The sequence below is a fragment of the Pelmatolapia mariae genome, linkage group LG6 (assembly GCF_036321145.2).
Source record: "Pelmatolapia mariae isolate MD_Pm_ZW linkage group LG6, Pm_UMD_F_2, whole genome shotgun sequence".
NCBI lineage: Eukaryota > Metazoa > Chordata > Actinopteri > Cichliformes > Cichlidae > Pelmatolapia > Pelmatolapia mariae.
In genome coordinates this window covers 24,687,742-24,705,790 of record NC_086232.1, presented here as the reverse complement: position 1 = coordinate 24,705,790, position 18,049 = coordinate 24,687,742, and the positions used below count along the sequence as shown (strand labels likewise).

At 40.2% G+C, this 18,049-nt stretch overlaps 1 protein-coding gene across 1 annotated transcript in view; it reads left to right on the top strand.

Annotated features, from left to right (window-relative positions):
• klhl5 (kelch-like family member 5) overlaps positions 1-18,049 on the top strand; it is a 35,983-nt gene that overhangs the window by 13,878 nt on the left and 4,056 nt on the right. The window contains exons 3-12 of the mRNA XM_063476313.1: positions 1,689-1,825; positions 3,281-3,477; positions 4,732-4,944; positions 10,237-10,423; positions 11,060-11,284; positions 12,097-12,172; positions 12,753-12,839; positions 14,414-14,488; positions 14,790-14,927; positions 16,707-16,878. Coding sequence (XP_063332383.1) covers positions 1,689-1,825; positions 3,281-3,477; positions 4,732-4,944; positions 10,237-10,423; positions 11,060-11,284; positions 12,097-12,172; positions 12,753-12,839; positions 14,414-14,488; positions 14,790-14,927; positions 16,707-16,878 — 1,507 coding nt within the window. The remainder of the gene's footprint in view (positions 1-1,688; positions 1,826-3,280; positions 3,478-4,731; positions 4,945-10,236; positions 10,424-11,059; positions 11,285-12,096; positions 12,173-12,752; positions 12,840-14,413; positions 14,489-14,789; positions 14,928-16,706; positions 16,879-18,049) is intronic.

Genomic DNA, 18,049 nt, shown 5'->3' with positions numbered 1-18,049 from the left:
TAACATGTTAATATGAGTCAGACGTTTATGTCATCATTCAGGTCATGTTTGGGACTTTGCTTGAACAAACGTTCCGAATTATTTTTACGTTAATCAGTTAAATTGACTAGTTGCTGCACCTCAAAAAGTTTACTCGGGAGCCTTTTACTCAGATACATTTAGATCAGATATCAAAAATGTATGTCAATGGCATTTTGCATCCTTCCTTGGAGGTTTCATGTGCAAAGGCATCTCTAGCAGGAAGTAAATATTCACCAACGAGTGCTGTTGTAATGCCTAGATGTTTGTGTGCCTGTGTGTAACTTTACAGTGGCACGAAAGGTTAATGGATTGTTGCAGAATGGAATTAATTAACTGTCTTCTTACAAGTGACCTTAAGATAATTTCTCTCTGTCCTTCATCTCACTTTCTTTCCATTACACTAGCAAACTTCTTCCTCAGACTTTCCTGCCACTAAATTTTACATTAACCTTGTCTTATTATAATCAAATTCCCCCTTCTTTTCTTTCTGTCTTCTTTCTTCTTCCTTTATGTCATGACTAGATCTGCTCATGTTTCTGTTCTCCTTTTTTTAACCAAGGGGTATGAGTGTGTGCAAAAAGATTAAGAAACTAGCAGTGGGTAAATTAAAGACATATCTTATTCAAAGAGTAAAGTTACATCTTGAATTAATGTATACTATATAAATGAGGGGTGTCAAGCAAGACCCGACTGAGGACACTGGATAGCATTGCAGAGGAGGGCTTCACTTTTGACTGGATCTGGCAGTACGATAGAAGGATTGTGTGGCAAGTCATTAAGAATGGATCATGAGAGAATCTTCCAAGCCAGAGGTCTGAATCATCATGAGTTAGGTTTTACAGTCTTATTACTGACAAAGACTGTGCTGTACCACACTGAAGGAAGTCTAGAAACTGTGCCTGTGTATTTCTTTGAAAAGTTGTAGCCGCAGTCTCTTCTTTCTTAGACAGAAATCTGGCTGAATGTTGTTGAAATAGCATTTATGTTTCTTTAAAGATCTCAGGCTCTGCATCATTTGTTTTTTAAATGGATGGTTGATAAAGTATGTTTTTAGAATGGATTTTTGCATCTTTACACTAAAGGTCAGGGGACACTAGGTGTCTTTTTTAATCTCTACTGGTGAAATAATTACTTTTTTTCTTTACCATTTTCTGCACACACTGGTTTCTAACTCATTTTTTTCCATCTCTAATATAAAGGTCTTTCAGCGACCTTCATATTAAAAAGGAGAATATATAATGAGACCTTTACATTCCTAACTGCTCCAGAAATCTCCCCTGGTGCTGAAGTCTGACCAGTTTCCTTATTCCTGTAGACTTTAACATTTAACGTAAAGAGGTTAAAAGAGACAAATCAGTCGATTGGGATATTTAGGCTTTTACTGTGGCTGTATGTTAATGTCAGATTGGAAGTTTCAGAAAGTTCAGGGGATTGTTTTTAACCAAAGGCATATGCTGTTTGACAATGCAACAAGCTTTATTTATTTTTATTCCTTAAGGTTTCTCCTCCTGTTCCATTCTTCAGATGGTTTTGTTGTGCCTCGTCTTTCCCTTTTCTGATCTGTGTTCTGACCCAATCCTGTCAGCGAGGTCAAAGTGAACTTTTTCTGTTGCTCCATTACAGCCATCCGTCTTCTGTGACTGATCCCTGACACTCTCTCCTCACAGGCTTGTCCTCTCATCTGTGTCTGACTACTTTGCTGCAATGTTCACCAGTGATGTGCGGGAAGCCAAGCAGGACGAGGTGAAGATGGAGGGTGTAGACCCTGATGCATTGTGGGTCCTGGTGCAGTATGCATACACAGGTATATAGTGGTCAATTTCCCTTTCTTTTTAGAAAAACAGGATTATCTTTAAGAAGGAATTATTGTTTTTTTCTTCTCTGTAGTAAATAGTGCTTGGTTGTGTGGTTCTCTTTCATGTGCATGCACTGAATAGCAGCAAGACAAACCTACAGCATAGAACAGAACAGACATCAGTGACAGCATGCATGCCATCAGTTCAGTTACATACCATAAGAAGGAGGAGCTGGAGTGGAAGCAGGTTGCAAAGTGGCTTGCAGAGGCAAAAGCATCTTAAAGAGATTTGCAAATATGCTGCTGTGCCATTAGCGGATGGGCATTGACAACAGCTTTTATCACTTAACTCTATGTTCACGTTACTCATTACTGATACATGGCCACTTCTTTTTTTCATGATTTTGGAATTTTAAAAAAACATTAAATTGTCAACAAATGCACCAAATTCTCTATTTAGAATTACTGTGGCACTGCAGTACTCTGCTTTTATTTTTGATGATAGATCTTATAACACCCAGTATTCTTAGAATATTTCACTTCCAGTAAATATTCATTATCTTTAGTTCAGTACACACAACCTGTTGTCTAGATGAAGATGATCTGAACACTGTGTGTACATTCTTCATAGTTTGGTAGTAGTTTCGTCACTGTTGGCAGATTCTGAGTCCTGCAAGAAAAGGTAAACAGCATCTCCATAAAGCCTGTCAGCAGATGGATGCTTGAAGTGCTCTAAAACCTCCTCGTAGAGGGCTGTGGTGCCTTCACATTAGAAATGCTGCAGACAGTTGCTGCAGTCTTCTCAAGACTTCAGTGTGCGGTGCATCCTGATGCACTGGCACTAGCTTCAGTCCACTCCTTGTGAAGCTGTCCAAAGTTCTTCAATCGACTGTTGCTTGTGCACCTCTTCCTTCCACACCTTTCCTCTCAGTACTCTGAGTAGCCAGTCTTTTCAGCAATGACCTGTGGCTTATCCTCCTTTTGGGGGGTGGAAATGATCATCATCTCATCACCATCAAGAAATTTTGCTCCAGCATCAATATAAACAAATATAAATGCATAAATGCAGTATACAAAATATACATGCAAAATGCAAAAGTAAACTGTGTGGTTAGTCCGTTGTATACTCCATTACAGAGAGTATGAAGACATGCTAGGATTAACAGATCAGGTCCTGAGTGTATGTACAGTACTGTGCAAGATCTAAATTGTGCAAACAAGCACCAACATTACTGTGAGCTCAACATCTATTAATGGCTAAGATCTCCAGGAAGTCTTTTCTAGCTGCCTTTACATTTTCTATGTTAACTAAATATTTAATCATTATTCTCTGTTTAAAAAGATGAACACAGTACTGCAGATCTCTTAAATAACATTAAGGCTCATTATTTCTATTTTTTATGACGTTTTAAATTCTCTTTCGTCACCATCTTCCTCCTCTGCTCCTCCCTTCATGTCGTCCAGGCCGTCTTGAGTTGAGGGAAGACACCATTGAGTCTCTGTTGTCAGCCTCCTGCCTGCTGCAGCTGTCATCTGTAGTTCAGGCTTGCTGTTCCTTCCTCATGAAGCAGCTCCACCCCTCCAACTGTCTCGGCATCCGCTCCTATGCTGATGCTCAGGGCTGCCATGACCTGCAGCGGGCTGCTCACGCCTACACCATGGTGGGTACAAAGCCAGTTCACATCTTTGTATACCTCCCCTGCTTGTAGAATCACCACACGAAAATGAATGAAAAGACTGCTTTGGGAAACGCAGCGCTGGAAATGATGTTGCAGATCTAGGTAGACTGCAACTCTTTAACAGTGACATGTAAAAACAATTAAGAGGATTCTTTCACCTTTAACCTCAGTACAGCTTTATTCAGTAAGACTCCAGTCACCCCCAGCCTTCATCTTATTCTTGGTAACAAATTGGCTCCTCATTCACACAGCACCACACATCATTATTGCCACAATGGCTGTTTTTCAGCACAGAGTTGCTATGGTGACGGTGAAATAGCTCCTTCATCGACTTGATTATTCTTTTTCTTTTTCTTGTTCTCTTGTTTTTTCGTGTGTTTTTTTTTTACATGCCTCATTTTTCATCAAGCGTCACTCTGCGTGTCTGTCTCTGTCGGTAGCACTGTTCCTCTCTTTTTCTCTCCAGTTCTCTGTAAGTGGATTATTGTTAAGGTTTAATCTCGGGTAATTATGTCATAAAGGTGGCTTTCTTTGGGTGTGACTGTCAGTGTCTGTAATTCACTCTCAAACACGTTCAGACTCACAAAGCTTACAGGATTATTGCAGTCTTTGTGTAAGAGCTAAACAAGAATGACTTCCACACTGCTTACATTCCTACCTTTTTATTCAGGTCACATTTTATTCTATGTTTTTTTTTCATTTAATTTTACAGATGGTAGAAATATGTTGAGTTATTTTTTTACATCTAATGAGAAGTAAGCTTTCACAAGATTGTGATCAGCTGTAGCTTGTTGGACTGTTTGACAAAAACACGCAGGGAAATCTGCAATTTAAGGAGCTGCAAATAGACTAAGCAATTAATCAGTTCATTTAGCAAATAACTGTCAGATTAACCGATTACACTCATTAATTTTTGTCACATCATCTCTTCCCATCTTGTGACTCAATAGATCTCATATTTTCTCATCCAGATCCCCTTTTGCAGCTTTTCCTCTCCATTTTTATCTGACCTTTCTCAAGCTGTAATTTCCTCCTCTTTTTTCCTCCCTCCACTTGTATTCTTCAAACCCTTAATCCCTTTTCTCTCTCCTCTCAAATCCTCTCTGCTGTTCTTCTTTTTTTTTTTTTGCAATGCATTATTCATCTATTCTAACCCCCTCCCCCAACTTCTGTCTTTCTCTTCCAGTCCATCTCATCCATCCTTCAGTTTTACTCTAACCTTCTTTGCACCCCCAGGAGCACTTTCTGGAGGTGGTTGGAGGCCAGGAGTTCCTCCTACTACCAGTGGAGGAGATGGAAAGGCTCCTCACATCTGATGACATTAACGTGCCGGATGAGGAAACCGTGGTTACGTCTTTGCTAACCTGGGTCCGTCATGACGCTTCCACTCGACAACGCCACCTACCCCGGCTGCTGGCTCATATCAGACTCCCGCTGCTGCAACCACAGGTGAGAGCGTCAAAGAGCTAAATGTCACTGGTTACCAAGAAAATTAAAATGGTAAGATTTAACAAACAGATGCACAATACAGAGATCCTGGTGAAAATTCAATTAATTATCAGAGTTGCATTAATAAGTAGACCTGGCAGCTCTGAAAGGGAATAAACGTAACATTGCATAAGCTTATCAAAGGCGTAAACATCGGATAATGCTGCTCTGTGTACTTTGATTATATGTGTTACTGTCTGATCACAAGCATTTCCTAACAAAATTTAGACCTTTTAAATCTCAAACCAAAAACTAATTGCTCAATGGGTAAACATGAATTTTATAGTTAAAAAAATAAGTGGCCTAATAAATTTTGCTTTCGAATCAAATTTAGACATACACAGACAATTAGACGTGTCTCTTTAAAGGCTAACAACTGGTCAACCAGATTTAGCCGTGAACACGACATGTCTCGATGTGCGGCGCTTCATGGGTTTCTTAGAATAAAAATATATTGATCGCTGTTAGCTAACAAAGAGCACATTGTTTTTATATTGTGTTTATATTGTGTTGTTGACCATTTCACTCAGCGTGCTGCATTAGTCTTTGCTTTTCAAAGCTAGAACTGCATGAATATTTTATTGATTTTATTTTGGGAGATGTCAAAGATGCTTATGTCCTCATATGTGTAACAGCAAAGTACACGGTAGGAGTGTGCATCTGTCTCCCCCCTGACGGTGTGCTGGCCAAATTTAACTCGTCCTTTTTTTCTCTCCTCTCGGGCCTCTTGGTTATAACCTGTCTCTCTGTCTCACTGTCCTCTTCAGACAGCTGGGGACCATAACCATTACTCTGTCAGGTGTGTCATAGCTCTATGTTCTGTCTAGTATGTGTGACAGGTATCTGACTTATACTGTAATGCTCAGAAGTTTTTATGCTAAGCAGAACTTCACTTACTGCCCAGGGCTTTGGCTACACACATAATCAGACACACACTTTCTAAAACCTTAATTAACTGTGATATCTCTCGTAACTGCAGCTAAATTATCTGTTCTCTTCATCTCCCTTATCAACAATTTCCCTCAGTTCTCCCCCAGGTCTTTCCATTATCTCTGTCGGCATCTATACATCGCCCTGTTTTTGTTCTTTGGCACTTTATAGCACGAACAGCTCAGATATATGGCTTCGTCCCGGTCAGCTGAAATCACAAGTAGCTGTAACATGTAATCAGGGAAGAAGATGGATGGCAGAGGGGTAAAGCAGCAGAGTGGCAACAGAGCAGAGAGACTGAAAGCAAAAGAGGCACAGAGCGAAGGGTTGATTTTTACCTTTAACAGTGTATCATGTGTGACAGCTCCTCCCCCACCGCCACCATGACAAACTGACAAATAAGCCAGCATTCAGGATCCTTACGAGCTGTGAAATGCCAATAGAGTGAAACATAAACCTCACACAGACAACCGATCAATATTCATCAGCCAATTAGTCAGCTCTCTATCTAGGCCACCATGTTATTATTCATCAAGAGGATGTCAATTCACCAGATTAAATGTTTTAATTCCTGATCCCTGTTCCCACTCATACACATTCACATATATATTCTTCATCTAATCTCCTCAGAAGTGCATCAGCCTGACGGTGCACACCAAACAGCTGTATGACAGCTTGTACAATATCTGTGACCAGTGGAAATTTAGCGCTTTTAGGCAGGATGACAACCGACAAGCAGGTCTGATGGAGCATGTTGGCAGCTGAGGCCTACGTGGGTGTCTTCATCTGTTGGGTTTATCTAGGCACAAACCCCGCTGGAACACAAGACACTCAACTGCACAACAAAACAAGGCAAGAAGGCGCTCTCCGTGTTTGTGGCTCGCGAGGGAAGTCAGCCAAAGTTGAGGAAAAGATTCCTTCACCTGAACTCAGCTCACTTCAACTGATTCCTTCGCTACAGCCCTTTTTATTGTCACATACAAGAATATGCAATTACAAATACACGTGACATTCTTAAGCAGGCATATCTGAACAACATCAGCGTCCGTATTCTGTGTGTGTGTGTGTGTGTTTATGTAGGTGCGTGTGTGTGTGTGTGTTTCCAGCTATACTATACATAGACAAATGACCTTTCAATGAACTTAAACTGTGTGTATGAGGTATGCAGAAAAGCAGAAGTAAGCGTCTCGCTAAATGATAAGAACAGGATCTTGCAAGAGGTCATGTCTCAGAAGAACATTTAAAGGTGTGAAATCTTGCACTTTAAGAAACAGAACAGTCTAGTTCCTAAAGCTATAATGGAAATGATAACGTCGAGGCTGCTTCCTCTCATCTCATGGTACACAAGTGCACACAGAATCTTATCAGACCTAATAAGGGTATGATTTTTATCAGCATACAAATGATTACAATATGACAATATAAAAAATATCACTCTTGCATCATCAATGATAGTTACTGATTAAACTGACACTCATTCTCTTGTTTTGTCTTGAAAGTTGCAGAAAATAGCTGCCTCATGCAGACTCCATGTGTTTTAAGTTTAAAGTTCATATTAATAATTGTGGTTAATATATAAAGCTGACTTTAAGTCATCTGATGTGCAGCCACTTGGACACAGTTCACAAGAATTGGTCATCCTTCTACACTATTTGTCAGAATTTAATAAAACTTGCACATGATGATCACCCAAATTATCCTCATGGTGATAAATTAACATATTCCAGGCACTTTAGCGTTTTCATAAGAACTGTTAGTCCTATTCTTTGGGTCAGATTAGTGAACCAAGATTAGTTTGCTCTGGATATGACCGTTTGCTAGCCTATTTGACTTCTTTGTTGGGTTTTAATTCTTATTAGTTTGTACAGTGCTGCCAGCAAAGCATAACTTTCTTTCTGTAATTCTTCTCTGTAACATTCACACCCTGACGAATGTGTCAGGAGTGACTCAGGGTTCAGTATCTTGTCCAGTGTACGACTGTGATTGAACTACTAGCCTTCTGATTGGTAGATGACCTGCTCTATATCCTGAGCCACAATGACCCCAGCACCTTACTGTGAAGCCACGATTATAGAAAAAATGAGACTGCAAGCTCTTCAGATGATCTGACAACAGCTGAGTAAATTAATGAACACAGCCACAGCCAGTTTATTTCAGTAATAGTAAAGTAATGGCAAAAACCAATGCAGCCTACCAAAAATAGTGCAAAGTCTCCTCCCACAGCTTGCTGCTTGTAATCTGGAGAAAAAAAATATAAATCTAATTTCTCTATGTGATATCTCAGGAAGCAAAATTGGCAGTGTAGACCAGGGAGAAGGATTAAAATGAGATTTTATTTTTCTGTCATGGAAATTCAGTAAAACACTTTCCCTTGTTTTGTTTTTTTATTTTTAACAACACTACAAGGTCAGAGCACTAGTGAAAAGATGATATATTTATCATGGTGTGCCTTGGCTCTTAATATGTTTATAAGAATATGGATTACTGCAAACCTGAATCACGATGTATTATATATTTAAAAGCCCGCCTTCCAACAACATGATGCTAAAAAAAACAGATGTTGTAAATCTAATACGACAGTGCTAATATGCTAGTTTATTTCACAGGTATAATGTTTACTTACCACTTAGATTTTCACTTTAATACGTGAGGATGCCAGCATTTTTTTTTAGCACTGAATGAGTTCATTTCTTGTATTTTTTTAGTGCTAAATACAAGATATGGTACAAGTATTGGAAAAAGTAAATATACAGTTAAAATGATGGCACTAAAATGAAAGAGACTGTGGATACCATGACTGTATGTGGAAAAAATGTCATGGCTGTCCACCCAATAGTTCCTGAGATATTACAGTCAGGCCTAAAACTTGTGAACTGCCTCAAAGGACAACATTAAATCTGAAATGATTAAAATTGCATATTAAATTATTTGCATAGCAGTATTGTTTGTAATGTGTGTTTTGTGGGAATTTGTACAGCGGTATGGTGTTCACAAAAAGTCAAGATGGAGAGGACAGCTAGAGCAAGAGCACATCCAGCAACAGGGACACGCATAAGGAATAAAAAATGTGCATAGCTGGAAGATGTGTGTATGAGAGTGTGCCTATTTTTTTAGAAGAAGACAGAGCCCATGCTGCCCCTCTCTCTCTCAAGCGTGAGCTGAAACAGAGAAGATAACACAAGTTTCTCTCTGCCCACTGTGAGGTAAAGAGAGGACGGAGAGGACAAGGTGGGACGCCTGCAGCAAGCTGTCTTATCTCATCCTCCACATTCAGTCCTTCACAGAGAGATGTATAAATACCACCGGAGAGGACCAACACTATTTTTTTTTTTCGATCTGTCCGTTTTTTTAACACACACATGCACATGAATGAATGCGCAAATAGGGTTCACCGTAATTTGTCCCTCAGTGATTGTACGCAGTAGAAGTGTGGGTTCACCCTGTTGTGTAAGCTGCTTATCCATTTACCATGCCTGCTTTACGCTCTCCACGTCTGGCGGGGGGGAAATTGATTTTATATTCAGTGACCAAGTTGAATTATTTGAGCTGAATGTTATTTGTGTTGGTGGGAATTATGGAGGAGAACACAGAAAATAAATGAGAGGGTAAAAATAATAATCTCTTTCATTTTCTTTTTTATTTATCTTCTAGTTCTTCCATTATACCTGCTCTCTGTGATTGAATCTAAGTGGCTGTGTCTGAACATGCGGGAAAAAAACAGAGATGCGGGCATTCTCAAAGTCTGATAACCTAAAATGACTTCGAAATTCATACACACACACACAAACACATACCTATCTAAATGTAAATCATGTATTCCCCCCCACGCTTCAGGGAAAACTTGATTCTCACTACCATGCCTCTCACAGGCAGCAGTTTCCTCAGGATGTGTTTTCAGGAACAGGCTGTGGATTGCTGCAGCCCCTGGGTATTTGTGTGTGTGTGTCTGTGTCTGTGACTTTGCGCACGTGTGTGTGTGTGATTGTAGATGAGGTTATAGGGTGTGGAGAGCTGATGAGATGTTGAGGGCAGATTAGTTCTCTAGTGTGTCAGATGATCAGTGTGTGCGTGGTCTCGTGTGCGAGAGCGCATTAATGGTTGTTGGTCTGATCTCATCTAATCTCTCAATGAGAGAGAGCAGCCTTCTTTCGGCTCTTGAACCTCCTCAATCAGCGATAACATCGCAGCCAACATGTCCCTACACCCATACTGATGTAGCACATGCGTGTGCCCTCCATATATTCCAGCTGCAGCTGTCACATGATTCTGCATGTTGATGCCTTTGCTTTTTTTTTCTCATTTCTTTTTTGCATGTGTCTGTAGTTCCTAGCGGACCTTGAGAGCAACCCTCTCCTCCGGGAAAGTGTAGAGTGCCAACGCCTCCTGATGGAGGGGATGAAGTATCACCTTTTACCCCAGCGTCGGCCCCTGCTTCAGAGCCCCCGCACTCGGCCTCGCAAGGCCACCGTAGGGGCCATGTTCGCTGTGGGTGGCATGGATGCTACTAAAGGTACAACAGCATCTCACATCCAGACACACATGATGCTGTGGTAGAGGAGGACTGAGCTTACAGTTAAACTGTGACAAATGCTACAAACTGAGAGTCGGTAACTTCCCTTTTAGAAAAGCTTTGTTCTGATTGGATGCCCATTACAAACAGAAGAGATTTCAATAGATGGGGCATCTCTGCTCACAGCCACAGCTATATGGCTGACATTACCATATTAAGGGTATTCCTTCACTAAACAGGCTGTTTAGGGTAATCTGAAGGTTTTTTTGCTTAAAGGAATTACTTGTACATTTGCTGACCGCATGTGTAGTGTGAGGAATCCACAACTAGAACCGAATCGGTTCTACAGGAAGTAAGGACGAGCATATTAGGTTCACCTTAACAGATTCCACATTAATGAGCAGCTCCTTTAGTTCTACCTTTAAATGAAATATTGAGCATCAGTGTCAACAGGTTTAACACTATCCTACAACTGTGAGAAGGCATTATCAAGAAGGTGCAAGTTTGAACTGTTTTTTTAATGCATAAAAGGACAAAGTGTGAAAAAGTACAGTTTAGAGGGTTTCAGAATTAAAAGCACGTGCTTCTTCTTCTTCTTCTTTTTTTTTCTTTTCTACTTTTTTTTTTTTTTTTCAGGTGCCACGACTATTGAGCAGTATTGTTTACGTCGAGACACCTGGAGGCAGGTTGCCACCATGAGTGGACGGAGACTACAGTTTGGTGTAGCAGTCCTCGACGGGCGTCTCTACGTAGTTGGAGGGCGAGACGGACTCAAGACACTCAACACTGTGGAGTGTTACAACCCACACAGCAAAACCTGGAGCGTCATGCCCCCCATGTCCACACACAGGCATGGCCTAGGTGAGGGCAGTTTGCCAACTTATATTTTCTTTTATTTTTGATTTAGATTTTGAATTTTGAGTCAAGAAGGTAGGTGTCCTTTTTGGGCTGTATTTATACTTTATTTCAAATTTAGTTGCAGTCGGTACACTTCTGCATGTCTTCACTTTGTGCTGTTCTATAAACTGGACTTTACCTTACAAATTTTGATCAAAACAGAAGCTTAGATGCACCTTACAGACACACCCTGCTCCGTTGTGGATAAACCGTGTCCCAAAGATATTAAGCACTGTGATATAAAAGTAAAGTTTTGAAGGAAAAAAATTTGGTTATGAAATTTTATTCAATCCTTAAAACGTTGTCCTTACACTTGCTTCCTAACGCAATAAAGTGACAAAAAAGAGCAACTGAACTGCAGCGGATCAGCAGATTTGGTGCCACGGCTCAAGAACACTTCAGCAGGCTGGTTTGAGCCCATGTTTCTCATTTGAAGGGTGTCTCCCCACTCGCAGCAGTGTCCTGCTATTACTATAACAACATTTGATAAGGCGTGCTGTGCTGTTTTATTGTGTTTACGAAAGTGTGCAAGTGTGTGAACCGTGGCGGGTTTTCAAACACATCTGGCAGCACAGATGTTTAGGCAGATAAATCCCTGAAGTACAGAGGTGTCAACATGCTGCTATCTCTACACGCCTAATGCCCTGGGTGTGTTGAACACACATAAAAACTAACACCTCTTGTCCTAAGAGTGTGATGCTTTATTTGCGTATCCTGGCTGATTTGGTTTTGAGAAGTTTTCATGATTTAATAGTACGTGTGTTTATCTTCTGCAGGTGTGGCTGTTCTAGAGGGACCCATGTATGCAGTAGGAGGACACGATGGCTGGAGTTACCTCAGTACAGTGGAAAGGTGCAAAATAACTTCACACTGCTGTTTTTTGTCTGTGATATCAACCCAGCTTAAAGGGTCAGTTCATCCAAATTATTAAATAGTACTTACTTTGTCTGGTAGTTAGCCATGTGGGTAAACTTGGGTTTATATGACCAGGTTTTGCAATACTGACATCTCTGTTCATATCCCTTTTTTTGTTTGTTTTTTAAACTGCTTTTTTATACTGCTTTTCTGTGGAGAAACGTCTGTCTCTCTTTAAAATGACATTTTACTGTTGACAGATATTTTGATTGCCTTCTTAAACATTATATATTTCATTATTGGTAAGGCCTAGGTCACATTGGCTTGCAACCATCTGGCAACCACTGCTCACGAGGAAAAAATGGACGTTTCCTGAGCCGTTAGTGAGGGTTGTTTGAGTTTGATGGCAGCTGCTTTGAAATGATTGCTAAAGCCCCACTCACACATTTTTCCCTAGTGACTGGAGGTTGCCAGGGAATTGCTGACCGGTCTCTAGCCTGTGTGACTGAGATCTTAGAGATACAGGTTTTTATGCTGTGCCTTGAGCAGGATTGAGAAATTACACTGTGTCTGTCAGGTGGGACCCTCAAGGACGCCAGTGGAGCTTTGTTGCAAGCATGGTTACACCTAGAAGCACAGTGGGAGTAGCTGTTCTCAATGGCAAGTAAGTGATCTCACAGTTCCCCTCAAGTAAAATTTACTCAGATTTGCTTGTTCTAAGTTATATTAAGTGCATTCAGTATTAGCGCATCTATTGTAGCACAAAACACAGCTTTGGCCGTTTGTTATTGAGTGTAGACGTTTTGTTTTTGGAATTAACATTTTGCATCTGTTACACATAGCGAACCATATAATTTGTTAGTTAATTCAAGCTTAACCCTGGAGAACCAATGGGGTCAGAGCCAACCCCATTGGCTTTCTAGGGAAACCATGGGGTCAAATTTGACCCCATGGGTTCTCCAGGGTTAAAGGGGTCCAAAAGGCATCAACATCACAAACGCAGTGTAAAGGGCCATTTCAGGTGAAGCCAAGGAGGCAGTCATTGACCGTGTAGGGACACCTGTCCGTCAAAGAGGGCCCTAATTGTTGCCCCTGATATGTTGCTGTGGACATTTGGAAATAGCAGAATGCAGCCTCAATTGAAATATAAATGTAAATATTAAAAAATAAACTAAGATGCTCAAAGTGCAGTGTTAAATTACATATTTCAAAGTTAAATAGTACCAATACAGACAAGATACTACAAGTAAATCATAGTGCAGGCGCCGGGGGACAGGATTAAAATGTGATATTCTATATTTATTTGAATGACTTTAAGCAAAGTATCTGCCAGCTAAGCTTGAAGCCAGCGTTACCAGCTGCTCATATTTCTCTCAAAAATCAAATAAAAAATAATTTTATGCAAGATGTGACTTGACATGTGTGGCATAAAGAGAAGATTATGTAAATATTTTGTCATTTGAGAAACGTGAGACCTGAAACCTTCACAATCTCGCTCTTTGTTTGGAAGATAAAAGTGTTAAGTTTATAATACTGTCGCTTCCCACCTTCTTGTGTAAGACTCACCGGCACGTGAGACAGTAATGGAAAGCATAACAATATTCATTCACATACACACATGCACACACAGACGAACATTTATTTAAATAGCTGGATTTAATAAGGCTTTAGGGCTTTTAGCGCCTCGCTGGCCAAAGAATTGGAAGTTATTAGAACCAAATATTGCATGTTGTTTTTATTATTCAGGGCCTCAGAGACAGTGAAATGCGTTATAGATGCTAATTAATACAGAAGCAACGGCTAACCTTGCCCAGCAGTTTTGTGTGTGTGTGTGTGTGTTAGTGTGTGTGAGCATGGCTGTGTGCTTTGGTGAGTGTGTCATGTACTGTATGTGTTGTGTACTCTCAGAGCGCTTTGCCTGATGGAACTCATTACTTGCTTGACTGGCCCCGTTTCATTTTTTTCTTTACTGTCCCAACTTCACATCCATGCACACACACACGCAAGGACACACACAGAGACTGACTGCTCAGGGTTGTGTTGCACCAAGAGTGATGGCTGATTGATTTTTCCCACCTCATTTTGCCCTCAAAAAAGCCTTCACAAGCTATACACACAGACACACACATATGCCTGTCTTCCACCTTGTACCATCTGCTTCAGTGTCACTAAATTGAAAAGGGACTTCCAGAGTCCAGAAATGTTCAGAGGGATAACACCATCTTCCCTCTTCCTCAGATTGTATGCAGTAGGAGGTCGTGACGGCTCATCCTGCCTGCGTTCGGTGGAGTGTTTCGACCCCCACACCAACAGGTCAGAGACCGGGGGCTTCATCTGTCAGCAACTAATTGCTGTCTCCTATTTTGTTTCCTGTCTACGTGTTCCTCTAGTGAAGCGCCTCTTCCTGTTAGGTTATTTACCCACAGATCAAAGGAGACTAGTAACCCTCACAGGATGTTAGAACAGACAACACTGAAAAAAGCTTGTCATGTACTTTGATTAAGGTCTACTGGAAGGACTGGAAAGAGGCTCTGGTTCTTTAAAAAAAAAAAAAGTAATTTTCAAACAATATGTTTCCCTCTCCTTTTTGTCTGACTGTATTCTTCATTTTTAGGTGGAGTGGTTGTGCCCCTATGGCTAAAAGGCGTGGAGGTGTGGGCGTGGCCACGTGGCACGGGTTCCTGTACGCCATCGGAGGCCACGATGCTCCGGCGTCATCCCTGGCATCTCGGTTAAGTGATTGTGTGGAAAGGTGAGTCCACATTTATGAATGTGTTTGCTTGATTTAAGGACATCCGAGAGGAATCGCACAGAGTGTTTTATTTGAAATATGCTAAAGTATTGTGGTGCTTATAATGTGTCTTTCATACAGTGGCAGCGTTTGTAAAATTAATGGAAAGATTTTAGTGTCTTTTGAATCCTCATTGCAATGTGCAGAATTATTACTCATTAATCTTGCTAATGAAAATACTAAATGGGAGCAGGGTGTGACCTTGATTTAGTATTGTGTGTATTATAATTGAGTGTAAGACTACTGTCAGCGCATCTGTAAGAAATGACATTTGAATCTCTGTTCAAGGACAAAGATGCAGCTGCTTACATGAACAAATGAACAGGACAGTGCACCACACTGTTGCTTTGGTAGTGAGAAAGCAAGTGTGATAAAGAAATCACAACAAAGATTTGTGTTCTTGAGTTTTCTACCACAGTGTTTGATTGTTTTTAACAGTTTTGGTTGTGAAATCGTAAAAACGTGCTGTTTCTAATTATTGGATATTTTGGAGGATGTGTTTTATTATTTATTATCATTATTATTATTATTATTATTATTATTATTATTATCCCTTATCCTAAAAGGCTGATGGCCTACTACCCGACAGGGTGATGCGGCATGGGCACATTTATGAACGTGATGACTCAAGAACAAGGGGACGTAGAAGTTTGAAATTGATACCATAGGTGCAGCTACTAAAAAGCTTGTATGATTTCAAATTTCAGTGGCCTAAACCTCAAGGTCAAAGGTCAAGCTTTCTGAAAATTTTGTGAAAGTGATAACTTTAGAACACAGGATTTGGACATTTATACTCTACATGTAGCCAGTATTGTTTATATATATGTATATATATATATATATATATATATATATATATATATATATATATATATATATATATATATATATATATATATATATATGTATATATATATATATATATGTATATATAATGTATAATGTATAATCATTTTTACGTTATTTTTACATTAACATTAGTTCTGCATTATTTTTTTTCTAAATGTGTATAATAAACTGGCCCTGTGTGGGAAGATGGGATGTCTGCTAATGATTGTGTCATTAGTGGTTTTACTGCCGGGGGGCCAGGAAAATTCTGTATATATTGTATTTCGCAGGAATAGTTGAGCACCTTGAAAAATGGGCTTATTTGATAGGTTGAAAAATTCCCTGTGAAGTATTTAGTTGAAGTCATTTTTTATCTGCTTAGCTTTGCACACATGTTGCAAAACAAGGAAAATAGTTTTCCTGGTTACGTCCAAAGTTTGAAAAAATACAGGCCAGCAGATCTACAGCTGATTAAATCCTACACATACATTTAATTAGGTACATGTAGCTGCTGTAAGAACACAGTTTGTGATTTTGGTGAGAATAACGTCACTATTTTATTGACTTGTTTGTCGACCTACCCACACTTTATTCCAGATTTGGCTGGTGAGCAGAGATCTCTGTAAAGGTGTGTTAGTGTCATACAGTGATGAAATGACTGTGAAGTTACTGTGTCCAGCTGTTTTGCTAAGAAATGGTCACAGCATGTAAATGACTGAAGCAAGATCCTGTCATTTCTGTTGTGTGAAATTAAACAAATGAGATGGCACAAAGTGATGGGTGAAAATTAGGTATTTATTTTTGAATAGCCTGTTTTCCTTTACTTCCAGTATTCATGCTAAGCTGAGCTAATGAACATCATCTAACGCCAACTACAAACCACTGAACTACAGTGTGAACTCCTGTGTGCAGGTATGACCCTCAGACAGATGTGTGGACAGCTGTGGCTCCCATGAGCATCAGCAGAGATGCCGTAGGTGTTTGTCTCCTTGGTGATCGTCTGTACGCTGTGGGCGGGTATGACGGCCAGGTGTATCTCAATACTGTGGAAGCTTACGACCCTCAGACAAACGAGTGGAAACAGGTACTGTATGCAGACACGTGCACAGCGCAGCAAATCTGTGTGTCTCTTTAAGCTCATTCACTGCATGTTGTGTATTCACAACACTTCACTTGTTCCATATTTTGTCATGTTCCTGTCTCAGAGGTCCATGGACCATTAGCCTGGTCTGTGCTCTGACACTGTCAACTATTTGACCTTTTATAGACAGGTGTGTGCATTTCCAAATCATGTCCAATCAACCGAATTTCCCAAAAGTGGACTCCAGTCATGCTGTAGAAGCATCTGACCGATGACCAGTGGAAACAGGATGCACCTGAGCTCAGTTTGGAGTGTCATTGCAAAGGCTGTGAATACTTCTGTACATGTGATTTTTTTTGGAATTTGAAAAATGAATTTAATTCAGTTTGGAATAAGGCTGAAAGCATGACAAAATGTGAACCAAGTGAAGCGCTGTGAATACTCTCTGGATGCCCTGTATGAACACACACACACTGATTGCAGTTCAGTAAAAAACATGTAGTAAATCACAAATGTACAATCAGTAGATGAGATGTATAAACACTCAGTCACAGTTTGACCTTCCTTCAGCTCCTCTCCGATGTATCTTGGCATGTTTTCATTGTTATGTAAATGTGTGTTTTCCTCCTGCTAATATTGTCCTTGCCGCTGGAGGTAGAGGGGACGTTTCAAAGTTGAGTGATCTCATTCAGCGGTTTTCAGGAGTCTCTGCCACTCTTCAGTTTATACCCCGTCTCCCACGTAGCCTCAGAGGATTTCCAACTTTGGTTGGCAGATTTTTCTGTTAAAATCTGCCATTTTAGAGACAGGCACCATGCTGAGAACAAGAGAGGTGTGGGAGGAAGGAAGCAGAATGCATTGAACTGCTCAAACTGGCAGGGAGGGACGAGGACAAACTCAGATGAGTGGAGAAATGCTGAGACCATTAAATATATCCTGTATCTACTGTCAGAGACTTAAACAAACAAATCAGTTGGTGTATTGTCAGTGCCATCCTAGTGGCATTACTTCCACTCTTGGCTTTGGCACAAATCTGTCAGTCTCAATAATGCCAAATCGGGTAATATAGGTGCTAAAAGGAGGCTCAGCATGGTTTGTCTGTGCAGTAACAGTGATGTCAAACATAAACACTGATGCCTTCTCTTTGTTCCTCTTTTTTATTATTATAAATCAT